Below are 27,081 nucleotides of genomic sequence, written 5' to 3'. Positions count from 1 at the left end.
TGGGGTCGGTGTCCGGGTGCTGCTGTTCTCCTGCCCGCGCTCTCAATGTCCCCCACACTGGGCGCATCAGCTTTGTTTCATATCCAGCGGTAGAGGTGATAGATTGCTGGGTGACGTCAAGTGCATTCTTTCTCACGGTGACCCTGTGGCGTGTCCTAGGCTGGAATTGTCACAGCAGAGGATCGTGGGGTCTCTTAGCCATTGGGTCACCAGGGAGATGATGGACAGATAGATGATAGAGAGATCATATATATAAAAGATAGCTCTCTCACATCTACCTTTAATATAGATTAGAAATAGATTCATATACATATTTCTATAACTGTATATAAGACATGTCATCTCTTTCGTAATAGATACATAGATTCACATCTCTAAGACAGCCTTCACCATCAGATTGGTAGCAAAAGTTAATAACACTCTGCGCTGCTTCAGACTATAAGCAAGTGTTCAACAGTTTATCCGCTTAACTACGTATGGGTCAGGACAAATTGCATTTATTAAAGCAATTGAAATTGCATCCTGGTAACTGGGGGTTGTTCCCAAGGAAATTGCATACAGTTGGCAATATTGTTTCTATTGATTATTTGGCTCCTCTCGCTCTCGCTCTTTGCACGGGCTCTCACTATCTATCTATTTTGAGGCTGTGATTATGAAACAAACCAACTTACTATGGAGAAAGGAGAAGCACAACAAACATTGTCCTGTCGGATTTTCGGGATGGGAACAAACCTCTCGTTCTCTTACTTAAAATTCCACTTTAAATGACTTTAAATCTGCCCTTCCCTGCTGTGTTCCTAACCCACACAGCTCCTCGGAGCCTTCTCTCCGTATCCACCTCTCGCCTCGTAAAGTTTGCCAATCGATAAATAATAAATGGCCAGCTATCCCCAGTCCAATATTACAGCTACACCCATGGAGCAAGGCCAAAAGCAGGGACACCGCGGCCAGAGCCATCAGCTTCTCAGAAGGTCTTTAATAAGATGACACATAGGAACATTGACTAAGAGGGTCATGATCAAAAACTGGAAAGATAGCTGCAGAAACAAACCCACTTTATTGGCACTGCTGCGTGGCGCCCTGCCTAGAGTTGTCGAGCCTGCAAGATTCATAACATTTATTTGAACATGGGAAGGTTGGGAAGGTTGGGTCAGAGGGGAGCAGCCCTATAACCAAGCTCCGGGACACTTGCACAGCCCCAAACAGTATCGCTTCAATAATAAACTGAGGTGATGCTCAGGGTGCCCCTTTCCTCACTCTTCCTCCTGCCTGGGTTGCCCTCTCCCACCTCCACGGAGGTGGTGAGCCGGCACAGGCAGCCTTGAAGGAAGGGAAGCTTCCGGAAAATGAAGTGGGGAAAGGACCCTCGTCGCCTTGGGAAGCCAAGTCAGCCTGCTCCGATTCTAAGGCAGAAAAGGAAAAGGGAAAAAAAAATCCCTGTTTATTTTTCCAGTTCTTTGCAAGCATATCAATTTTCCTAGAGTGCTTTTGTCTTGATTTTGATTAAAGGAATGAGATTTTATTTTTGTCCTTGAAGTTCAAAGTGTGGAGTGAGAGGGGAGCTGGGGGAGAGGAAGCAACAGGTTAGATGTTCCAGAGAGATTTCCTACAGAAAGTTGCCTTTGCTCACTCTGTAAATAGGTGCGCGCACGTGGTTTTGTGTGTTTGCATCATCCTGACTGATCTAGGGAACAGTAGGATACGAACATTTTCATTTGGGTGAAAACAGTGGTTTAGAGAACACTGTTAACAGTCACCTTCGAATCATCTCTGACTCATGGAGATATTATGAATAACGGGGCAAAATAATGCTCTGCCCTGTCCTGGAGGAATACTGTACACAGGGAAATGCAACAAAAATAGTTCATTTGAAAGCACTAACGGAGCATCCTTTCACCCTCAAATTAAAAACTCCCCCAAGTGATTCTTGACACTAAGTTTGCTTCTCCTTCTCACCCGCAGAGCCGGAAATCTCACCCGTGGAGCTGGCCCCTTCGGTACCTTCCTACCTTCCGTGTGTTTGCGTTCCAAGAGGAACTCTGCTAAGTCAGAAATGAAGTGCGGGAGCTCTGGGCTGCTCCAATGGACATAGTGACTGTTTGGCTACCAGACTGACAGACACGCGGCCTTTTAGCACTTTCCATATTCATGATGTTTGCCAGATTTCAAACAGGAGGTGCTAGCAAGGCACACACGTGCAAGAAAATGTTGTCCCCAATGTGTGTGCGCAAGAGTGTTGTGTACACCCAAGTCACCCGACACACCTGACCTTTTCTGTGAAGCGTTAAACATTTTCCACGAGGCATGTCTTTGGCTGTTCATTCATTTTTAAATGTATTAGTTGGCACCTATGATGTGTTGGGCATTATTTTAAGTGTTGGGGGGGTGGGGTAAACCAACCCAAACCCACTGCAATGCAGTAGATCCTGACTCCTACCAGCCCTATAGGGCTGCTCTGTAGGTCTTCTCTGAAGCTGTTGGTCTTTCTGAAAACAGATTGCCTCATCTTTTTCCCTTCCAGTCACTCGTGAATTTGAACTGCCAACTTTTCGAGGAGCAGCCCAGTGACGAACCCACGGCTTAGAAAAGGCAAACCTCCCTGCTCCCCTCACGCTTCCTATGAGTGCCGCGGAGGAGACATAGGCAACCCCCCAACAAATATATAAAATGTGCAGCCTGTTCGCTGGTGAAGGCATATGGACTCCAATTTTTCTAGAACCACAGGGGCTGGATGAATTCCTGAAACTCTTGCCCTAAAACCCTCTGGAAACCTTAAACCAAGACCATGCCCTGAAGTTTTCTTGAAACCAAACAATAATCTCGTTTAATTAGTAAAAAAAAAGAAAGAAAAGAAAATGTCTGCCTTGGGCATTGCGTAAGAATGCCCTGTAAGAATGATCTGTATAGGATACACGCCTTGGACATGCTGTGAGGAGAGACCAGTCCCTGGAGAAGGACATGGTGCTCAGTGAAGTAGAAGGGCGGCAAAAAGAGGAAGGCCCTCCAGGGACTGGATGGACACAGCGGCTGCAGCCATGAGCTCCAACACAGGGACAATGGTGAGAAGGACCGCGCAGGACCAGGCGGGGCTCCTTCTGTGTGCGCAGGGTCGCCATGGGTTAGACCTGACTTGACTTCGACCCTCACATAGAGGATGAAAGTGGCAATAGCACTCAAAGACTTAGACAAGGACCTCGGGGGCAGTGAATGGGGAGGAACGACTCAGAAGGTGAGCATGGATGCCCAACGGTACCTAAGTAATGTCAGCCGTGTTGCAGAAACTGCTGAATGGGTGCAGGTGCGGCTGTGTACATTCTTAACAGCTTAAATCAGGGTTATTTTAAAGCTAGCCCTATGAGAAAACTTAAGCTGGAGAAGTGGTGGATTGGGGTGGGAGGCATCCAAGACCCGAAAGACTTTTGAGCAACACCCTCCTACTGAAACATCCAGTCCCAGCTAAAAAGCAGATGCAGACTAACCAATCATAATTACTTTTCCGTTCATTTTGATCCTTCCAATCACAACAGTTGAGGCTGTGGACTCCCACAAAGGGTTACAGACTCCGAAAGCCACAGGGGCCACTTTCCCCTCCGTTCCTACAGGGTCTCCACAAGTTGGAAAGACTCCCCCATGGCAGTGAGAATCCCGGCCGGGGGTAAGCCCCTTTAGTTCTCCCGTCTTTCTTTAAGAGACCAGGTTGTTCACTGCCACACCCTTTCCTGCTGCTTTTCCCACCGAGCCAGCTGATTCCCGCTGCCTTCGAAGTGGGTTCCTTCCGTTAGCTCAGTGATATTTGCTGAGTGTCTATTATATGTCAAGCATGTTGAGGGGACACGGAGAATAAGCCTATGGCTCCAACTGCTCTCTGCCACTTGTTCCAGCTACATGTGGCATTTATAGTATTTACTGAGGCTGTAGAAATCAGGCTTTAAATGACATATAGAAAAGGCGTTTTTCTGTCTTCTGCCTCAGTCCAACCCACGGCCTATCATTATCAAATGTCTTGCTAAGTGGCAACGCCCGGGTCCTTTAAGAGAGAAGTGGGTGGGTGCTGAGTGGTGGCAGGGAGCCACTCAAGATGTATGTGTGACTCCTTCTCCTACTCAAATCTGTCCTTTCTCCCAAACTACCACTCCCCTTCCTTTCCTTTTTAAGGCAGAAAACTTCCAAGCATTGCCCTTCGGTACTAGGAATTTGAAATTTCCAACAACCTCTTTCCCCTGCCCAAACAGCGCCATGGATCTGTTCCAGTTACAACAATTCCAGTTCCCTGGTTTTCTGCGTTTCACAACGCATACTCGACTCGCTATCGGAAACCCACAGCAAGCCATAACAAGATGACTCCACGCAATCGTGTAGCACAGGTAAAAGAAAGCCTTGTCGATATGAAATCAGACAGTGTAAAATTCTCTCCCAGAGGACTCTGGCATTATTACATCCCCCATCAATCATGGTATTGTTTCCCCAACAACTGTATCAGACGCAGCATCCAGATACTGCGCTGCCATCCGACCAGTTCAGAAGTCTCTTTCCTTGAAACCAGGGAAAGCCACAACCTCCACAAACACTCCTGAGCCTACGAAAACTGAAACGCTTCCAACGTGTGGCAAAGCCTTGGTTGGTTTCAGCAATTATCAGCCCTTGAAATTTCAGGACCACGCCAATTCCTTAGTTTTGGGGGAAGCGGAAAGTGACACATATACTTAACGAGAAAGCTCAGTGGGTATAACCTAGACATATGAGGATGTAGGGAATGCTTATAGGTGTTATCGGATGACTATAGAACATAATACTATAGTATATTGTACATATTATGCATTAGAAAATGATATATACTTTTCATCTTAACTTATAAACTTACATAAGAATTAGTTTTTATTCTGGACATCCCATTTAATGGCAGGCAATGAGTCCCTCCAGTCCATATTATAGATCTTAAACGGGCAGTAGATACTTAGATAGGTAGCCAGGGTGCAATAGATACACCACTAGTTCTAGCAAAGCCTCTGTCCTCTGACGGCACCACTCCCCCTCCCCCTCCCTTTTTTTTTGGTAGATATTTTTGTTTTTCATTTCATCAGACATGCCAGCTGCTGGAAAAATTACAAAATGGAGCTTACATATGGATACTGTTTGAAATTGCCCTTTATCCACTTGGGTCATAAAAGGGAAAACATATCACTCTCCTCTCTCTCTCTCTCTCACTCACTTTAAGTAGTTGACGTTTAAGGTCTCAGTTTCCGCTAACACTTTGCCTTTATCCCTGCCACTGATAGCTCAGAGTGAGTGGCGTGAGGCTCCCGCCCTGGGCGGGGCTATAGAAAATGCCTGCCATACATGCACCGTATGTACCTTATTTATAATCCTCTGTAAATTCACCCAAAAGTCATGAACTACATAATACTAATTCTTATAGGTTGACATATTTCCCTGATCTTTCATGGGCCACATGGGGAAACAGTTTTCTCCTGATCTGAATGAAGAAGAAAAACAGTGATCCTAATCAACCATTTGCCCTCAGTGGCTCCCCTAAACAAATCTGGGAAAGCGCTTAAAGGCTTGGGAATAACCATGACCCTGCTTGATGCACTGTAATAACCCTACCTAATTATACTGATATAAAAACTAATTGGAAAGATAGCAAATGTCAGGGTAAGATGCAAATCGTAGGGTGTTAATTGCTGAACAGGTGCTGGAATGGAATTAAATGAGCATTCTGATTAAAAGAGAAGAGGAAACAAATGTGGACCCCCGATACAAACTTGGCCATGTGACGCCTTCTGCAGTCCATTCCACCAGAGAAAGGTCAGGATGCTGTGACCTCTGCTTTGTGAGGGGTGGGCCAAAAAGAGAAGAGTGACCACAGGAAAAAGAAAGCACGCACACACACGCGCGCGCACACACACGCACACACACACACATACACACACACACACACATCTAGCAACAACGGCTACATAACTTCCAGAACTGACTGCTAAGCGTGAGCCCCAGAGACTTGCACTGTGCAGAGGCCTCAAATACACAGGTAAGCCTGAATAGAATCACCAAATCATGGAAGCTCTCCTCTCCCCAGCCACAAGGCTGCATCTTCTTTTACAGCATGCCCTCCTTGCAGTCTCCCACTGCACTATCAGAGCGGCGAGTGCCTACTCTGTGCCCACCCCACATTAGTGGGTTAACCATGTGCTTGATTAATTAACAGTCAACAGTCAGTGTTGCCTGCCTCTAGCAATTTGGGATGGGAAGAGCCATAGTAGTGTTGGTGTTGGAGTGACATGGAGAACAACTAGGATGCTCCAATTGCTATAAGCTTAGCGCCAGCAACATTTATTGGTGCGGTGCCAATCCAAATTTTAAATTATAAAGGAGAATCTTTTTTCTCATCCCAGTGTAAGAATGACAAACGCCTCACGCATTCCTGTTGCCTTGGCCAAAGCTTTGGGCCTATCATCATTAATTTCTTGACATGTGGTAAAGCCTGGACCCGGCTGAATCAATCAGAAGAGAAGAAGCGACCCTGCACTCAGCACCTTGAGGCAGATACTTAGCTGGTGACAGCAGACACTGACGCCTTAGCTCTGGCTTCATAGGACCCCTTCCAGGCACCACAATGCCCTCTTTCTCCTTCAGCCCCATGAGGCCCCCCACACCAGAAAAATTACTCTTCACGAGGCTCTGATATTTTTCTCAGCACTAGTCCATGAGTAAGCTAGCGAGGAATTATTCAATTTCCAGATAGGATGCCACAGCTTAAAAGGCCTTTCCACCCCACTGTTTGCAGGTCTTAGCGATTTATACTAGAAGCCTAAGCTGGCTCTGGAGTGCGGTGGGGGTGATGCGGCACAGCCTCTGCTCTGTTCTACCGTATTTCTCATGCCACCCCGTCCCAGGGTAGAACAGCACGTTGCTTTCTAGACTCATTCCCCTCGTGAGCGTCTTTAACCAGCAGCCTGCCAATAGCGCGCCTGTCCTGTCCTCTTATGTCTGGGTTTACCATATAGACTGGGCGCATCGGGGGACAGAGAGAAGCAAAGTTAACTCCTGTAAGACAGACCTGTGTCTCCCAATTTTGTGTTTCTTGCCAGAACACAGAGCTGATCAGCCCAGTTTGCTGCGGGGTCTGTTTGACTGATGCTGTTGGTTTCCTTTGGGCCTCTCCTTACATCAGGCCACAGCCTGGTTAGACAATGCTCCTGGCTAGCTCAGCAACCCCATTTCGGAGTTCAAACAGAGAAGCTCCCAAATGCTTTAAGAGGGAAGCACGACGGCAGGAGGCACGGGTGAGATTTCACCTTGTTTATTTGTGCTTTTATAAGGGCACTGAGAATAATAATAAAGCCGGATGGAAGGAGAAAAGTTTTGCTCCGGCCTAGAACTGGGTGGGTATAACCTCTTTGCTCTTCCCTTGTCTTTGATCTTAAGAAAAGCTCACTCTCTCTTGCTTACTCTCTCTTTAAGGAACAAAAATAAACCGTCTCCGGAGTAATAAAGTCAAGACACTTGCCAGTAAAAATTGGTTAAGGTCATCACTTCTGAAGGTCAAATGAGTTTGAGACAAGATGTCATGTGAGATCATCATTCAGCACGTTTCATTAAATGGTTAAAAATAATGACAGTAGTGGAGTTCTTTCTTTCTCTCTCTTTTTTTTTTTAAGCCACCAAAGTCCGAGAGAAAATGAGAGAACCAGATGTCTTGAAGGAATGCTGGGAAATGCTTAAGAGAAAGATTTCTCCCACCCCAAACAAAAGCATTCCCCCAGGGTCTCTGAGACTTGCTGTCAGTATTCCGTGCTGATGCAACATCATATATCTCTGTGTGTGGGGAGGGGGGGAGTGTTGGACTTTTTATTTTTTTTTTATCTTAACAAGACACAATAGGGGAAACTCTTTAGGAAAAAAAAAAAAAAAAGCTTAGCAATTCCAACTGACCCCGAAGTGGACTTTTTTCCCAGATCTTGTGCCTCAGCTTCATCGAAAGCTCCAAAAGGGACGGGAAGTGATACGACCCCAATACGATCTAGGACTAGACAGAGGTCAGACCCAAACTCAGCCTCTCGGAGAGCAGTTTCATCAGATGAAGCGAGGAGAGGATGCCAACCACCCAGCTTGCAAGGGAAAATCGCTGCTTTTGAGAAAGCAGCCCCGCGCCGGCAGGCCGACGCTATAAGAGCTGCTACCAGATGCAGATGAGCTCTCTGGGGACGCCGCCGCGGTTCCAAAAACAAACTCGGAGTCCGCCTCGGTGACAGCTCGGTCTGTGCTCCAGGTCATGTCACATCCTTTCACCTGGCAAAGTGGGCAGCCAGGCCCTGTCCCTTTACGATCCGCTCGCGTTTCTAGGCCGAAGCTCACCCCCAGAGCCCAAGTCTCCCTTGCCAAGGGATGCTTTAAAAAAAATGCCATGCAAGAATCAACCTCCAAGCAGTGCTCTTTGCCAGTGACAATTAGAACAATCTGAAAATGTTCCTCTCAGGGAAAAAAAAAACACATTCTTTTTTGTTGTAACACGGGTGTAAACGCCAGCCAGTCTCTTTTGGCTCCCGGTACTGTACGGAGTGCTTTCAGCGTGCCACCTCGCGACAAAAACGCCCTCCATGAGCATCCTCCAAGGACTGGCTCTGAAAGGGGGTTTTGCGTATCAGGTTAATGCATGCACTTGGCACGGCCCAACTTTTGCACCAAGGCTCTGGGGTATGGGGTGATAAGAGCCAGGTTCTGTTTGCTAACGATAAGGCAATTATTTCTTTGGTACTTCAAAAAGAGAGGGTGGGGGCGGGGGATCTTACAGCAAAGATTCAAACAAGGATCCCTAGAGAGACAAGGGAACTCGTAGCTTGGAAAAGTTTTTTGTTGTGTTTTTTTCCCCCTCTTCAAGGGAGCAAACAAATGGGCCATTGAGAGCAACGCAAAGTTGGAGGCTAGGTTAGCGACAGACACCCTGTCGGCTGGCTCCTGCCGAAGTCCTGGGGAACTTGGAGGCTGGAAGCGGAGCAATGAGAGGAAAAGGAGATGGAAAAGAAGGAGTGCTAACAAGGAGAGGAGAGGAAGTGGAAACAGGAGCCAGGTGTAAGTGAGAGGGGCAAGAGGGGCAAACTCCGACAACAGGGCTGTGGTGGGCGGTGGAGAAAAGAGGGGGCCAAAGAGGCTGCTGGGAGCACTGCCCACGGGTTTGGACATGAACAGATCCATGAACTTGGACTGCTGAGAATTCAGTCTTCATTGTCACAGACCTTGAACTGAGCATCAGCATGTCCTGCCAGCATTCAGGCAGGCAACGACCCCAGGACACACACATTGGAGTGTGCTGGGCATCGTCTCCCGTTGCCCTGCAGCATAATATCTCAGACCCCAGGTAGGTAGGCGTGGCTTTCGTGTCAGAAAGGAGGTCCTCTCATTGGCTTCCTGGCTTGGGCCGTCTGCTCTAGAACAAAGTTCTGTAAAGCGTGCCTGGAACTGCCGAGTATAGGCGGATTGCAAGAAGCCGTTCTCAAGGCCATCACATCTGACCAACAGCTAAGAGGTAAGCCCATCACTTGGCAGGTCGGACCTGGCATAAAAATTGTTTCTGACACAATTTCCCCCAAACTCTGTCAACTTTTAAGAAGAATAAGTAACTGTTGACTCTGCAAAATAAACGTGTCACTGAAGCCTCGGTTGCTCCTTTCCTTGGAAGGGGTGAGGGGGCGGAGTTGAAGAGAACAAGAGATACTTGGTTTCGCTCCATATCCATCGGTGAGGCCACTTCCGTGGAATTCCCAATTCCCGCTGCCTGCATTGGCAGCATCCACAAGTCAATGGGTCCTTGCCCCAGTGGCCTATGGGTTCATCCTGCAGCTACAGCCCTCTTCATTTGCACAGTGCCACGGGGAGTAGCTGAGCCCGCATCTAGAAAAGTCCCCCCTGGTGTCCTGGCATCACAAGTGGGCCCGGCCACCTGACGGCAAGTCCTTCCTCCTGGTCTCCAGGTACTCAGGTCCCTAACACACCTGGGTGGTGTCTCAGAAGTTTCTAGGCCTATGGCATCTCCTTTCCCACGAAGGAGGTGGTAACTCTTACACCCTTACCTGGGTCTGCCTTTAAGCTGCGTAGATCTTTAAATCTTTAAAATGGGTCTCATTGTCAAAACAGGTGCTTATTTGGGGTGAAGAGATGAGCAAACCGCCTGTTTTAGGGTAGGGCCCATCTTGACAAACTCCCGCTGCCCCTCTCTCCTCTGGAGGGGTCTGTTCTAAAGGCTGGAGGCCAGCTGCGCCCAGGCCCTCACTTGTCCACAGCCCAAGTCTTGAGATAAGGAGAATATTCACCTGACAGGAAGAGTTCTTTCTCCTCGTTGTCCTCTCTTCCTTTCTGACATAAGGGGTGAGCCCATGTGCAGTAGAATAGAGCTAGGTTCCACACGGTTTGCAGTGGCATTTGGAAGGAGACCACCAGGACTTCCTTCTGAGGCATTCTGGGTGGACTTAAACCTTCATCCTTTGGGTTAGCAGCTGAGCACCTCCACTGTTTGCACCCAGGGCCCCACAGGGCTCTGAATGCCAAGACATGCCCTTGTATAGGTAGGTGTTCACCATCCTTGTCCGCAGCGTTCAGACACAGGGTGGAAAAAGATGCTAAACCAAATGTGCTTCACCCAGAACCGGGCCAAGGCTGTGCTCACTGTCTAGTTGGTGCACTTCTAGTCCCGGTGATGTGGATGAGACCATGGCGTTAAAACTCAAAAGCCACCGTAGAAAATTATTGCTTCCTGTCATGGCCAAATATTAAACACAGTGTACACCTGATGACTCTATCCCTCCCCGGGAAGAAGTTTATGAACAATAAACTCCCAGCAGGCTTGCACGGTTTGGGCTTGAAGGTGTCAGTATGAGCTCATGGATCCAATGCCCTTTACAAGCTCCATGGACACCGCCAGCCCAGAGCTGTCCACAGAAGCCCTCCGGTGAGACCAGCACTCATTCTTCATTGGGGAAGGAGCGAAAAGAACAGGGAGGGTCTCGAGGAACAGCCCTGGAGGACAAGTTGCCGGGGGACTGCTCCTGGCTGCCTGCGCTGGAAACGAGGCTAGACAGGCCACCGGAAGCACAAGACGATGGAGGGAAATCCAGGGAGACCCTGGCAGGGCGCTTGGAGGACACACAAAGACGAACAAAGGAAACAGGGGAAGGAAGAGGAGGGTGGTGATAAAACGGGGCGTCGGAGGAAGTCCCATGCTTAAACCTGCCATTCCCTTTGCTGTCTAGGCTGAATCTAGATGGCATTAAAAAAATTTTTTTAAGTTCCATTTTCTTTGAGATACATGAAATTATCCAGATATCTCTTTCTTAATGGTGATTATTCTTCATCGTGCAATGGACTCAACATCTGGATGATAAAATGCATTCGCCACTCTACATTTACTTGGGTAAGCATCAAGCGGACTGCGAGAGTTAAAGAGAAGTCCTGTCTGGCTCAGATTCAAACATCAGCCACTACCAAACAGGGAGAGTGGACCTTCTCCTTTACCTTTAACTCGGTGCAATTTATCACTCAGGCCTAAACAATCCCACATGTTTTAGGAGCTGAAGGAGGCTCAGGGCAGGCTGAACAAAGGCTTTTAGGGAAGTCAGAGGAAAGTGAACCGCGATGGACAGTGGACACTAAGCAGAAGCAATCCAGAGGAGGTGGCAAGTCCATAAAGCAGGGTCTAGACAGAGCATGAGACCAAGGGACTGTGAGGTGACAAAAACGGAGGAAAGGAGGAGAGACCGAGCGTGGGGAAGGGAGCCTGGGGAAGGAGAGGCTGGCAAAGAAGGGGGGTGGACAGCAAATGTCGATAGTTCTTCATAATGCAATCACTCTCCTAAGTGTGAATCAACTTCTGCACTGGCCAGGAGGCAGAGAACGCAAGCCTCACACAAAGGAAAACCATTCATGTAAAGACACAGTCCCTGTGTGGATGTCTCTGGGGTCATTCAAAGCACAGGGCACTTTCTAATACATCGTCTCTTGTCCGCCTGTGAGGCAGCCTTGACTTTCCTGTCCTTTCAGAGGAGAAGCTGGGATGGGGCAGGGCTGCTGGAACACAGGAGAGGCAGTACCACTTGAATGTCAGACAAATGACCAGTACATGTATAGTCGGTATATATCCCTGATACCACCTGGGCCATGCTGACATGGAAAAATGTATTCATTACTTAGCAGACATTCAAATCTGACGGGGACACACTTAAACTAAAAAAATAAAGTCATTCGTGCTTATCTGATATCCAAATGGATCTGTGTCACCTATGGTTCTGTTTCCTCCCCGCCATCAAACAGCTCCTGATTCAGAGGGAGGGAGGAAGTGCATGCGTGAATGAATGGCATAGTGAATGAATTAATCTGGCAGCTCTAGATTCTAAAAGTAGGAGGGGACAAAAGAATGAATGAAGAGAGAGCGAGTGAACGGATGACTAGCCCGGGGTGGGGGGGGGCAAGCCTAGTTTTGACTCGGTGTCATTGTGCTTCAGGTATAATGGTCATTCTAAGTTCTCAGCCTGAGATGTCCTGTGTGCACCACCACGACGCCTTTGGAAGTAAGAATGAGCCTGTAGCACAGAAGAACTGCCTTCATTCAAAGTGACTGGTGAGAGGGAAGTGAAATGTCAACAGTTTAGCCTACGGCACAGAGCTCAGAACGTGGTGAGTCCTGACTTTCAGTCCAGCTAGAAGCTCTGCAGTTGCCTCACAGCAAATTCTACCTGAGCTCCCTCCTCTCTCCTGTCTCGCACCTCACACTGACACCTCATCTTTGCCCTGAGAGATACAGACCTGTGCTCTAACCCCAGCTGAGTCTCTGACCTGCTGCAGCCCTTTCAGCAGTTGCTCTTGTCAAGTGCTCTCACCTGAAATCTTGGTACAAGCCCAGTATGTCGCTAAAATGCAAGAGATTTGTGTAGCTTTCAAGAATCAGGAAACTGTCCTGAGTCCATTGGAACCCCTGATGCTGTGGTCTTTAGTCACCCTTCAGGTCTGGGATGGACTCAAGCCTTGCAGATAAAAAAGGCAGCATTTACCCCAGGACAAAGTTCATCAGGTTAGGCAAGGAGGAGGAGTGGAAACAGGAAACACAGGGAGCCAGTGGGATGGGTGCTGGTGCACTGAGGGGTGACCATGCAGGATTTGAATCAGAATGGGCAGGAATGCCCCAACATGAAACCGATGCTCTGCTTTTTAATCTTTCCACCTTATTCACAATGAAAACGCTGCAGCCGAGGTTGTCCTTTGGGAATGCCCTGCGCAGTTGAGCACAGAAGCTCCCCACTGCTCTCTACCCTGACCCTTGCTGGGATTTACTGAGGGGTTAAAGATGAGCAACGGTTGTCAGAGGTACGTTGAATTTGTTCCTTGAATTTGCCTCCATGTTGTGGGTTTGTTTGTTTCTTTTACAAGTCCTGGCCTGTTGTGGGCCTTCAAAATTAGAAGTATTTCACCCCAAGGTGCGCACCTTAATCTCTGGGTTCCATCCCTGCAAATGCCTCCGTTCCTGCCATCATTTCGGTGGGATTAGGAATTTCTCCCTCTCTTTCTTCTCCAAAGCTCCTGTTGCTTGGGAGCAGCTGCATGGTTTCTCCCCAGCTCTGTCTCCTTGGTGTCGTAAAGGGGCTGGGGGCAGTTTGCCTTCACTGAAAACTTTGGGCTTAGAATCAAAACTTCCCAGAGGAGCATCATTTAATTAATTACCCAGAGTCCAGACTGCTGAAATGCTCCCTCCTTGTAGACTTGGGTCTGGGCTGACTAACATGCCCCCAGTCTCCTAGTCTCTCAGCTACTTCCCTGTCTGATCAGCTGTCCCTCTCCAAATGCAATACCAGGCCAGTGTGAAAGACAGCAATGATGGCAAAGTCTTTACAGATCTCAATCAACCAACAGACAGCCTGCTCAGTGGGGAGAGCCCTAAATCTGCAAATCATCCTTAGAGAAGTTTTTTTCTCTTATCCTTAGGATATGGGAGCCTCGTTTCCCAATCATAAATTGACAGCCCCCGCCCAAAAAAATAGAACATATAGGAAACAGCTGGAGTTCTAGAAGGTCCTCTTTGGGTGAACACACAGTCATGTTCTGAACCTCCAGGTTCTTTGTTCCTCCAAACTCCACTAGACAACATTTGGGGAGAGAGACCTTCCCCACAAGCACACCCTTATTTCCTACTCTCCTTGACTCAACAACTTCCTGGCAAATCGGTTGAGTCAGATTACTCCATTTTATAGGGACAAAGTAGGAGGTATCCCATTATCTTCTGAATAGACTGACCCACCCAGTTGGCCCTCTGACCCCCATTGGGAATTGGTCTAACATGCCTAGACAAGGCCTTAAAAGGTAATTGTGAATTGGCTTGGGTCTTGGTCCCTCTCTTCTGAAGAATTACTTGGAAATTGTTTGGAATCTGGCCTTAGATTTTCTGCTTTCTCACAAACATCCAGGCTACTAAAAAATTCACAGTTTGCCAGATGGTCCAACAGCAGCTCTTAGTGAAGGCTCTGAGCTTCGGAATGAACAAAGGACAAGGACTCGTGGGGGCAAGTGGCAACTTCAGCAAAAGCTTTGGAGTGGTGGGTGTGTTGGGGGAGGGGAGCGGAGGTGGGGAGAGGTGAGAAAATGAGCATTTCACCTCCAACGACTAGTGTCTCTGTATTTGGCAGGATAAAGCTGATGCCCAACTGATGATGGTGGTGGAAGAGGGGAGCCTAAGGACATTTTTAACAAAAGCCACAACATTTGAAGCTCTGTGGTAAAAGAAATAATATCTAAGTCTTGGCAACAGAGGTTGATAAGTTCCAGGAGAGAAATGCATCACGGGACTATTGGAACAGCATTCTAATAGATTTTCTGACTTCCAGTCTCCATTTTCCAATCAATCTTCAAAGTTCTCTCTCCAAAGTATCAACCAAGCCATGAAATTATGCTGCTCAAAATCCTTCCAAATCTTCTCATTGCCAACAAATAATCTCAAAATACCTTTGGATGAGCATATAAAGTCCTCCAAAAGCTGGACCCAAGTCATCTTGACCCCTTCTTCTATTGTCACCTATCAAATACACCTAGTGTCTAAAAAACTACAAGCATATTTAGGAATTTATACCCCATCGCCTAGCAAAACATATCCCTTCTTATATGCCATTTCTTTGTTTCCTTTTCTTTACAGTTATAGTGACTTATAATCCACCTACCATACAATTTAAATATATGAAAAAGAGTTGTGAAATTGTCGTCACAATTAATTTTAGAACATTTTTTCATTGCTGCACCCACAATTACGAGATCTCCATTTCCTCCCAACCTTCCCTGTCATCGCCCTAAGAAATTAGTCATCTAGTTACTGTCCCCATAGATTTATCTATCCTGGAATTCATATAAAGAAAATCATACAAACACAACAAAATAAAACACAGAAAATCTGCAATCCAAAGGAAAGGAAAAACTATTACAAGTTAACAATGGTCCAAAGGGAACACAAGTGGTAAGATGGTAAGCTTTAGCCTAATTGTGGTAGTTACAAAATCTGGTGTCAATTTGGGACTTGAGAAGATTAAGAGTGAAGGGGTGGAGTCTAGTTGATCGGGTCATAGCCAATGAGACCTCTGTGTGGACATGGCCTTCTCCTAAGAATTCTTAGAACACCTGCATTTCCTGCTTAGAGGCGGGAGTCTCTCTCTATCTATCTATCTCTCTCTCTATCTATCTATCTCCTCACTCCCTGAGAGACGCTCTACTGACAAGACACCTGGTGCTACAATGATAGTCCCTGTGCTCTGGGAGCTGAAGGAGCCACGTAAAGACCCATGCCAGCATGAGATGCTTCTACCACCATTGGATCCACAAGACTTTGCACCCACCGGCCTGTGATCTTCCTGCATTTGGAATCATTGCATGGGTTTCGTGAGTCTGAAGAGAACTTTATAGATAGGTATTGGATGTATGGGCTAATATCAGACTCATGGACTTGACCTGGGCTGGACTAGGATGTTTTCTCACTATTCAGCTGCTCTTGTATATAAAGCTCTCTCCTATACACATATGAGTGATCATGAACTTGTTTCTCTAGTCTACCCAGACTGACACACTAACTGTATCTGCAGGAATCTACTTTCCAAAGTACTCTGTCTAAAGACAAAACTGTTCATTCACATCCCTAGTCAATTGTCAGAGGGGATTCAATGGAAGCTTATTCTACACAGGAACTCTGGATTTTGGGCTTTCACTGTCATCCAGAGCCTTCTGCAAACCAGATGCTCAGAATTAAACTCTAATACACTTCCTTCCTCTGATCTTGGATTTCACTCCTGCATGCCTTTTCCTATACCCTTCCCTCCTTCAAGACTGTCTTTCCTCATTCACAGTCCATGCCCAACTAATAACCATGCTTAATGCTCTCCTTTATGAAACTTTATACATTCTACATAGCCTCGTGGTTACTTCTGAGAATCATTTGCTTTTCCTTCTAAGCGATAAGCTTTTTGTGAGAAAGTTTTGTGTCTACTTAATCTCACTCTTTCTAAGAGCACCTTGCAAAGTCCCTGGCTGACTGGGCCCTCAATAACTCGTTCCTGGATTATTGAAGAATAAGTATTCAATCTCTTTTACAACCCTGCATATCTCTTCATGGCACTGCTTTGTACCAAGCTCCCACTGGGGAAAATATTGCTAAGCAGTTGTCGAACACAGGTAGTTACAGGAAAGGGACTGTGAACTGGCAAAGGGCTTAGTCATCCAATCTCTTCCAATAGCTATATTTGGCGGTCAGAGATTAATCTCTCAACTAATGTGAACTGAGTTCTCTAGTCTAATATCTGTATTTGTTCGTTCATTTTAACAAGTGTAATTTTAACAACTCATGACTCTGTGGAGCAGGGTAGAACTGCCCCTATCGTCTAGTGTCTGGATAGGCACTTTGGCAGATGTAGAATAATAATATATATAATAATGCATACAATCCAGCAAATCAATAGAGAGGCAGTATCATGAGTGCCAAATCTGAGAGTCAAAGTGTAAGTGACATGTGGTGGCCGGCATTCCAGAGTTATAGCCGGGAGTATACAGCAAGCATTAATTAGTTTAAAAAATCACATCCATGTATCTCTGAATAAGGGTAAGCATATGTGATACATATCAAATGCAAAGTTATCTTGGAAGAGGTAAAATCTGTACAGAACTAGAGATAGGATTCACACCAGCAGAGACTTTGAGAAGGAAGCACTGTGGTTTTCCTGGTAGAAATGGTATGTGCAAAGAAGATTATAAAAATATGCAAAGTCTGTCGGATGGAACAGGATTCGGAGGGAAAGAACTACAGAAACTAGACAATTGGAACCTATCTACCGCCCACCTCCCTTGTCTTCATAGCATTCTCACAGTTTGTAAACACGTGTTTATTTGCATGCTTACTTAAGCTGTAAGCTCCATGAGTGTAGGCACCGTGCCTGTTAAATTCCCTGCTGGTACTCCAGTGCCAGGAGTTCACAAATATTTGCTTCCTAAGTGAACAGCAGAAGGAATTCTGAAATGAACAAAAGGCAAAATGAGCTCACTAATAGAGGACTGAGCTCATTGGTGCCTATCCTAAAGCTCAGCAAGCCCAGGTAGACGAGTCAGTCAACTGGACTCAGTATAATTCTTAGAAACCAACTTCGGAAAAGGACATCTGAACTCCCCAAGATCATCCCTCTCACTACCAGGAGGAGGGTGATCTGCCCTAAAGAACTTGAGTTTCCTCCTTGCAGCTTACCTCAAACTGCTCTCCAGTGAAGTGCTTCCTGCGAAAAGGACATATCCCCCTACGTCAGCAAGCAGCGGGCTCCCTCCTCCTACCCGGGCCTGTCCAGAGGACCGAGCAACTAGCAAAGGTCTTCGTAGAAAACAAAGGAAGAATATGAAACAATGGTTCGCTCCCAGCGGGGAGAACATCTCTGTATTTTTGAGAAAATCTGGTTTGGAAATGGAATTCTCACTAAAAGTTTAAAAAAAAGAAAAAAGACGTCCCCAGGCCAGGCTTTTGTAGCCTCTTCCCCACAGTATGCTCCTCTCTTCTGGAGATGGGGTGTCTTGGCAGGGGATGTATATATTAATAGCTCCTATGAATTATTGATGAGTGAGGATGACAAATTAGCATATCCAGCACCCTAATCTGAGCCCTGAGGTAGGATCAGAGAAATTACCTCAGGGAAGAAATATAGAGGTCACCATTAAGCTAACATACACTATTGTATGGGTAGGAAAACTGAGGCCCACAAATGTGACCACAAAAGTATTAGCTGGTTCGTAAAAGATCCAGACTACAACCAAGTCTCCGATTTCTCATCCTGGGCCCGTTCTGCTGCTTCATGCTACTTCTCTGTGGCCCCAGGGGCTGCTGTTCTATCAAACCAGACACAAGGCTGGATGTGACGTGTACAGGCTCAGAGCCAACTGATGGTTCAGGGGCCAACAATCCCCATGGCTTCCCAAAGAACAGCTCCTCATGTCATTGTTCCAACAGTGAGTGCTTCCAGAGCAGGCACAAGTCATTTCACTAGCACTACACAAATCCTTCCAACACTTCTTAATTTCAAACAGTTTCTCATTCTAGTATACCAAACGCTTTCTCTCACTTCCACCCTTGGACTAAATACAAGTGTCACCGCCCTTGAAATAGGCAATGTGACCTTGGCCCAGTTTCCTAACTTCCAGAGACTAATTGGAGACTTTCTGTAAAATTGAGACTTTCATCAACCATTGAAGATTAATTAAGAAAAGTATTCCATTAACATCAATTGCTTAGCACAATGCCCAGCACACAATATGAGTCAAACACACGTTAGATAAACGTTTATCATTAGCCACGGCCATCCCTCTGAGAGCCAGAAGTCTTTATTCAGGGGGTGTCACTAGTGATCTGTCTGGCTTGCCCACTTCCAGGGAAAGAGAGGGAGCTGGAAAGCTTGTCTGCATAGCTTTGGCCCACAGGAATCTGCTGTGTTTCATGGTCAGAAAGGCCACCAAGACCTCGATTTCAAATACTACCCCAAAACTTCTGCCATGCTGAAAGGGGCGGCGTACTCCATGGCTGACTGCACACCACAGGTCAAACATGGATTAATAGGGAGATCGTTTGATATGCTAAGAGAAAGGGGGGGAGTTCAAGAGGAAGGAGATATTGTCTAGCTTGCATAGAAGGTCGACAAGAGCTTTACCCCATACATGCAGGTATCCTCTGAAATATCCCACCCCACAAATAACGCGAGTAGACTTGAGTGATTCACATGACAGAGGACTATCATGATAACCCCAAGGGAAGAAGCTGAGAGAGAAGCAAGAGAGGACTGTGGCAGATAGAAGGTAAGCATGGACCAAAATCTTGACTGGAGGCTAGAGCAGCCAGTGAGAATGTGGTCAAGAGGGCGCCAGGAGAACACTTTATTTAAAACATGGTGGTCGTGATAATGGCAAAAAAACAAACAAACAAAAAAACCCTCAGAGGCAACGAGACCCTCCCTCCTTTTCCGTAAGCCTTTTGAATGAGGGTCATTCTGCTGCTTGTTTGATTTCTGCACAAATGAAAACAAGCAAACCCCACCACCCTGACCCTTAAAAAGGTTATTCTGAGAAGAGCGCTCAGAAACTAGGTGGCTTCGAGGAGTTTGTGGAAAAATTCTGTGACCCTTTAATTCCATGTTTCCATGAGCTTTCTGAAGCCCCCTCACTTATGTGAGATCAACTTCACCAGACAAAAGACAGGGATGGTCAACCTGTGAAAAAATAGGTTGGATTTGCCCTTGTGAATAGAAATTATCGCTTCAATGTGCCCACAGGAAAAGGTAGAGTACGGATTCTTCAAACTGTATGTAAAATTTTGTTGTACAGAGCTGCATGGATGGAAACAGGAAGGACTCTTTTCCCTTCTCCCAAGTCAGAGAGACAGGCCCTAGCATACTCCCTCTACGGAACATCACCTGGACGCCAGAGACTAAAACCAAGAGACATTCAGGAGAAGCTTCTAGAGAGAAAAAGGGGGACGAGAGCACAGTCCAATGATAAACAAGGTTGCATTAGAAACCACAGAATGTCAATCAGCTTGAGCCTTTTCATTTTTACTTAGCATACAGATATTTGTAGACAAGATTTACAGACTGAAGACCACAGTGAAGATAGCACTGTTTGTGAGTTCGTTTTCCTTTATTCTGTTTGGTTTTTGTGGTTCTTGGCTGTTTCTCTTCCCAGGCAGCTTGAGTTTTTACACTAAAAATTAATAAACCCTAATCCCAATACACACATGCATACATTTACTCAGGAGAAAGGCTCTGCTGGGTGGGGGTGGGGGCAGGGAATTCAGCAGCAAGTCCTGTGGACTGTGTGGGTAGCCTGGCTTTGTGAAAACGGGTGTGGCTGCCCAAGAATTCATAAAAACATGCTGAAGAGACACGGATCTCTTTTTGTTTGTTGGTTTCTAGAGAGATCAAGGCAGCAAACAATGTAACAGAAAAAAAGAGGAGGGAAAAATCCACACTGGGGCCTGTGGCATTTAGATTTTATGTCAACGGGCATGTATGAAAGTGTAGGGGGGAGTTGAATGTATCAATCAGATCACAGCCTGATGATGCCTCCTTAGGGGTGTGGCTTTTTCATCAGAGAGACCCCGGGAAAATACCTTCCTCCCCCTCTCTGCGACTTGCTCCTTTTTGGAACTCTGTGTCTGCCCAAGGGGCCACCCACCTGGAGAGCTGTCATGCGTGATATCAAATGACTTCTTGATATAAAGTTCTTTCTGATCCATAGATGCGGGTCACTGGTTTTGTTTCTCTAGACCACCCGACTAACCCAGGGCCTAAGTCATTGGAAAGACAGTCACTGGTGGAGAATGCCCCATTGGAGAGTCCATGGCTTTATGAAGCTACCAGGCATAGGAAAAACTATTCTTAACCTTTCAACATGTCGGGCAGAAACGCTGTGCCCAGGACGTAGTCACAGAGACTAACTGAAATAGTCAACTCGTTTCGTCTTTCAGCTGGAAATCTATTTGAATCATTGCCTCCTGATTGGCCATGGAGGGAATTAAAGGCATTTCTAGGCTGAGGTTTTGATTTCCCATTCGATTCCCCGTGTCTTTGGCGAATAAAACCTGTAGTACAGCCGCAGCGTTATTGTTCGCTGCCGTTCAGTAGGTGGACGCTAACGAAACCCTGGGCTCACTGAAGGCAACAAGCCAGGCGGGGTCCGTGGTGACGAAGTTTGGGAACTACCCTCCAGCCTCCCCAGGAACACGCGCATCTCCAAGGGAATGAACAGGCTTCCACCTGAGCCAGAGTGGAACGTAGCTGGTGTGAGAAAACGCCGAGAGAGACGGTGTAAATTAACGGCATCTGCTTAGACGGGTGAGAACGCGGAGGAGATAATTAGTTGGCAGTATAAGAACCAGGGCAAAGGAGAGGGCTCTGGATTGACTCAGAGGAAATCCAAAATGCACTCCTCTGCACCCGTTCAGTGCTCATGGGAGAACTTGTCACCTCCAAGGAGGCTGATGTTGAACTTGAAGAGTGGGCGGCACTGTTCAAGCCAGCCTTGAGGAGACACAAACCACCCAACCGACTTCAGGCTTCATCCCCGCACCCCCACCCCCAGCCCCAGCCCCCTTCCACTTTTGCTTTTTCAAATGAAGGCCAGCCCGAGTGACATTCAGGAGCAATAAAGGCAAGGTTTCCACGGGGGAACAATATCGCCAAACAAAGCTCGACGAGACGCAAACTAAACAAACGCATCTGTTTATCATAAAACAAGTCCTCTTAAAACCTGATACTGGTCAGTTTACAGTCCCCTCTGGTATGTGTGTTGCCGTGGGTAGATGTGCAACATTTCGGAAGTAACACATATTTCAAGCGACGCAAAGACATCGCTGGGCTGTTTTATTGTACACAGGACAGTAAAAGTAAATGCCGCAGTCACATAAAACCCCATACTCTGTAGCGAGACCCAGTGCCCACCTTCTCAGAAGAACGTGAGGCATTCGAGCACCCGGGATGTAAGTCCCGAGTAGGAAATCTTTTCTCTCCAAAGATGCGAAAGGCACGGATGTATTCCATCGGGAGAAAGCGCACGCAGCCTATCCGAGCAAGCACAGCCCTATCCGTGGGTGCAGGGTGGAGACGTTGGGGGTTGGTTTTATTTATTTACTTGTTTGTTTGTTTTATTAATTTATTTTGAAGGAAGAACTGCTGCTTGTGCGGTCATTACAATGTACACTTAGGAGCCATCAAGTGCAGGTTTGCAAACATCTCTAAAGCAAATTTATGGAGCATTTGCTACAAGGAAAGATGTCGCGTTCTTGAGGTCAGGGTCCCTTCTCGACAAGGGGGGCTCCAGGGAGTGGAGCGGATTAAATGAAGATCAGCAAACTCCATTGTCTACCCCCTAGAAAGGACTAGGAATCTGAGCGTGCACCGGGCTGCCCTTTTATTCTCCAAATGTCCACTCTCCCCCTCCTGCCCTCTCACCACCCGGGGACCCCAAGAGCATCATTGGGAGGAGATGAGTGGTACTCTGTGCAGTCAGCGGACTCAACTGAGAGAGAGCCAGCTTGGGAATGAGCATGAAGCCGAGACAGCCACGTCCCCGTGCCAGCCGTGTTCAGTTTCACTAGCTGTGTCCCTGCGGGTAGTGCATGCCACCAGGCCAGGGTGTAGCCTTTTCATGGATAGAATGGGGAGCATAGCGAACACCCCCAAAGAGCCCTCATAACTCTTGTCAATTTTGGGAACCCACGAGAGACTACAAACTATTCCCTAAGATTGAATTCTCATGCCAAAATGGCACAGAAATCACATACAGCCAGCAAACGTTTTCTCCTTGGCTGTCCCCCACCTCCAGGCATCTCTGAGGGTATTGTAAGGCCAGCCCTGATATTTCAGTAGCCTCCGGAAAGCTACAGCAGTGGGGGTGTCCACCAACACCTCATTACACCACTGAAGAAACGAGATGCCGACTGTGTTGCCCACGGTCAGAAGCTAGGACAGGATCAGAATTCCAGCCTCCTCGTTCCTATGGCTATACTATATTTTCCACAAAGAAACAAGGCTAGTTTTCTGGGAAGAATGCCAGCAGTTCCATTCTCCCAACTGAGAATTCATTGGAATATTGGAATAACAACTTTGGAGACTGTGGTCTCTCCAATCCATTTCAGGACCTGGCGAGAAACACAAAAACCCAAAGAAAGAAGCAATAGGGAATTACTCCGTTTTTTAACGAAAGAGAAAAAATGAGGGGTGGGAATATGGGGTTTCTTTAAAAAATTACATGATTGCTGGAAGTTAATTTGGGTATTTCTTAGTTGGTTTGTAAGTTCTGGTTCCAATCACAAAAACAGACAGCTGAGGATGCTAAATCACATTTCAATGAATTAGCATCTTTTCCCAGAGAATCTTTCCCACTCTGTATATACCATAGAACTCCAAGAGGGAAAGCTGTCCTGGTGGAAAGGAATCTCTCTGAATGCAATAGAGAACTTGTCATAACTCCCCAAACAATATCCAAGTGGACCCTCTTTGAGTGTGGCAGTCACAGCTGAGAGTGGTAGAGGGGTTGCCATGTAACTCCGGACAGCTCACCCTTCCTATGAAGCCAATAGAGCCTCGGACTCCCAGATTAGAACACGGTCCCCTTGGTCACCCTTCACAACCACAGGCTCATCACTGAGCGGAAGTCAGAGCACCTGGAAAAGAATCCCGTCACAGATGCCCAGGCATTTACTCAGCAAGGAAGGCTGTGACATTTTCCAAGAACAGCAGACCAGAGAGAGGAAACACATGTCGGCTAGCTTAATGCTGGGGTGACATGAAACCGGTTTTGGGCAAAGCACCAAGTGATTAGCACCCAAAGTTGCAAATCACGAAGACGAGAAAGCAGCAGTGAGAGAAATCACATGTTGGCCCTACCTGTCGATGATGACAGGGTCCGATGGGGTCTCGTTGCGGTTTCCACAACTTTTCTTTTCACAACACCGACTGTAGATTGGAAAGAAAACAAAAGAATTCAATAAATGCATTGAACCAAGAAAATAAAATGTGCGTGCGATGTAAAACATGCAAAAGTAAATAAATAGATCCAAGTGGCTTCCCAACTGTATCCTGCTTGAAAGGAGAATCATCTGTGGGCTTGGTCAAAAAATATATTGTTTTGGATAAACTTTTTTTTAAAACTAAACTTGGAACCAAGAGATATTCATTCAAATTTTCTGTAACTTACAAGCTGGGTGATTCTTAGCAAATCAATCACTTCCCCAAGAGCCATCTTTACCACCTGAAGCACAGACAGCTGAATATTAAGATCTAGAGGGGCACTCTCGGCTCCGTGATCAATGCAGTTACCACAGAGCTGTAGGTGTTTGCGTCGCAGTAAAAACTTGAAGAAAGAGAGCAGAGCAAAACGTATAATACAGATCACAAGGGTTAGTATGAACCTTCTTTACATATCGTCTCTCTCCAGAGAACACTGCACTTCATAACATTCATTCATTTGTTCGTTCACCCATTGCTATCATTTTCAGAAGCTCCAGGATGATGTGCGTTTTAACAAAGGAGGAAATTGAAGCAGGAAGTCGCAGGATGGTTTTGCCAATAACTTCCACCATGTCTGCAACAGAAATGGGGCTCAGCAAGCGGCCATCTGGAACACCCGAGAGGGTGGGTACTTAATAGAAGCTTGATAAAGGTGTGCGCGACTAAGTGTGAGCAAGAGAAAAAGAAGAACCCCCCTGAGCAGTTTCAACCAGAAGGAAACACTCCGGAAGACCTGAGCAGAGAGCCAAGCAGTCCCATCCAGAGGCGGCTGCGTGAAATACCTAGACACCTGTGAAAAGAGCAGAGGAAGACTGGTGGTGGGGAAACACCGGGGAATTGCCTGCCTCCCTGTCGTGTCTGTCCAGTGCTTGTCAGGACCACTAACAGTGCTCTCACTGTTTCCGCTGCCACTGACTCGGGGTGTATAAGACATTAGTGTCCATGTCTGCTGGAGAATATAACAAATAAACGTTAGCAATAACCAAACTAGATGTGAGTCCTGCCCTTCCTGTGATAGTTTCTCTCTAGCTGAAGACTGACGTGAAACAATAGAAAGATTGCTGAGATGGGAATCAGGGCTTTGAAAGCCTAACCCCAGCTGTGTGAATTTAGTCAAATTCTCTTTAACCCTGTGAGTTTTATCTGCCTTGAGTAAAAGATGAAAGTGTGGGCCTAGAGAATTTCTAGAATCCAGGCTAGCTTTTAGAAGTCCGTGAGACTGGGATTTCCTGTGTACCCTCTGGATGTGTGGCTGGGTAGAGAAGAGAGAGAATCCACGTGGCAGCAGCACCCAAAGACCCAGGCAGAGATTTGCTGTGTGGCCTTTCCAGGCTATTCACCCTCTCTGATCCACCACGAGATTTTTTTTAATAAACATATTTTATGTTAAAGCACATCTCTCCCTTTCAGCAATTGCGTGGATTGTACTATGAACAACCTGACATTCTCAGAAAGTAAGTGTACTTGAGAGATGATAGACATCTTCACCAAAGGGGTGAAAAGTGATGTTAAGAAGCATCACCCAAGTACTAGGAAGTTTAAAAAAAAAGTCTCAAATTTCTTAAATACCTGAGGCAGCCACTGGGCCTTTCTGAAATAATATTTTGTCTTAGAAATTATATCAGGTCTTAACATTTAAAATCTCAATCCCTCCCAAGATTAGCACCAATAAAATCCCTGGCCAGCTGCTCTCCCACCTCCCAAAGCCCTTGTCTCTCTTCCTAACTCCCCACCCCCACCACAGCCCATCCCTCCCCCACCTCTTCCTTCCCTAGAGTACTGTTTACATCAAGCATACCTCTCCAGCTCAGGCAAAACTCCTTTGTCAGCATCACAATGTCCAAAGACCTACACATGCTAGTTACCTAAAGACCTTCCAGCTAGAATCCCCTTGGACAACCACAGCATGTCAGCCTAACTCCAAATATGTGTGTGATGCTGGGCTCAATTTCAGGACAGGCGCGCACACCGCCTGAATGTGTCAATCTGTTCAATTTGGGCATCACTGGCTTAGAGGAGGCCAAGGAAGTTTGCAAAATTGCTCAGCTGAATTCATCGACTTTCCATGGGGATTTCCTCTGGAGGAGGAGGAAGATGGATACAAATGGAAGCCTGGAGTCGTGTCCTGCAATGTGGAGGATCAACCCAGGGAAGGAATTAATATTCCATGAAGAACTGCAGAGATATTTTAGGACCCAGTCTTCTACTTTCCATCAGCAACATATTGAAATATAAGCTCCCACGTTAATATTCCGCAAAGCGCAGGCGTGGAAGACATTCACTTGCCTGTTGAATCCTGACAGCATAGCTGCATTTGCCCCCATTTAAAATACCTCTGGTCTTTAAGTGAATCAAAGTTCATTCCTTTTTCATCTCTTAAAAAGAAGGGAAGTCGCAATCCATCCTAGTTGTTCTTTGTTTTGTCTCTTAGCTAGTTTTCAGGTCTCAGACCAGCAATAGCATCACACACACACACACACACACACACACACACACACACACAGGTGTGGATAGTTGAAAGGCAGTCCTGGGACCCACACTCCTGAACAATCTCTCTGGGATGGGTCCGAGGATGACTGGAGCTAAGAGACAAGTCCCGCATGCTCCTGCCCTCTGCTATAACACAGACAAAGCCTAGGTAACCAACTTCTGGCATAACTACTTGAGTTAAAGGAATTCTGGTTTTTGAATATTTTCGAACAAGTGTCTAGATCTGAAGTTCCTGCCAAGTGTTTAGAAAAACTGAAGGTGACCATAAAATAGGAAAAGATGAAGAAGAGGGAAAAAAGAAATCCACCTTAGCAATAGATGAGCAGGGAGCAAGGCGCTTAAGTGCTCTACGTTTCTAATGAAGGTGCTTCTTCTGTTTGGTTTGTTTTACTGTCTTTTATTCTAGAGCTTATTTGGAAAACGTTTTACCTGAAATTCTCTCAGTTTCCTTACAGGCCTCCTGTATTTTCCATACCTCCACAGAGAGTCTTTGAGAAGAAAAGGGACAGAAATGGAAGCGGGGGGGTAGGGGGTGGGGGGGGCTAGA

At 46.5% G+C, this 27,081-nt stretch overlaps 1 protein-coding gene across 1 annotated transcript in view; it reads right to left on the bottom strand.

Moving 5' to 3' along the window:
* The window catches only part of EBF2 (EBF transcription factor 2), a 212,435-nt gene that overhangs the window by 177,153 nt on the left and 8,201 nt on the right, over positions 1-27,081 (bottom strand). The window contains exon 6 of the mRNA XM_075556487.1: positions 23,922-23,990. Coding sequence (XP_075412602.1) covers positions 23,922-23,990 — 69 coding nt within the window. The remainder of the gene's footprint in view (positions 1-23,921; positions 23,991-27,081) is intronic.

Source organism: Tenrec ecaudatus, chromosome 8 (genome assembly GCF_050624435.1).
Source record: "Tenrec ecaudatus isolate mTenEca1 chromosome 8, mTenEca1.hap1, whole genome shotgun sequence".
NCBI classification, from domain to species: domain Eukaryota; kingdom Metazoa; phylum Chordata; class Mammalia; order Afrosoricida; family Tenrecidae; genus Tenrec; species Tenrec ecaudatus.
This window is presented reverse-complemented; position numbering and strand designations above follow the sequence as displayed.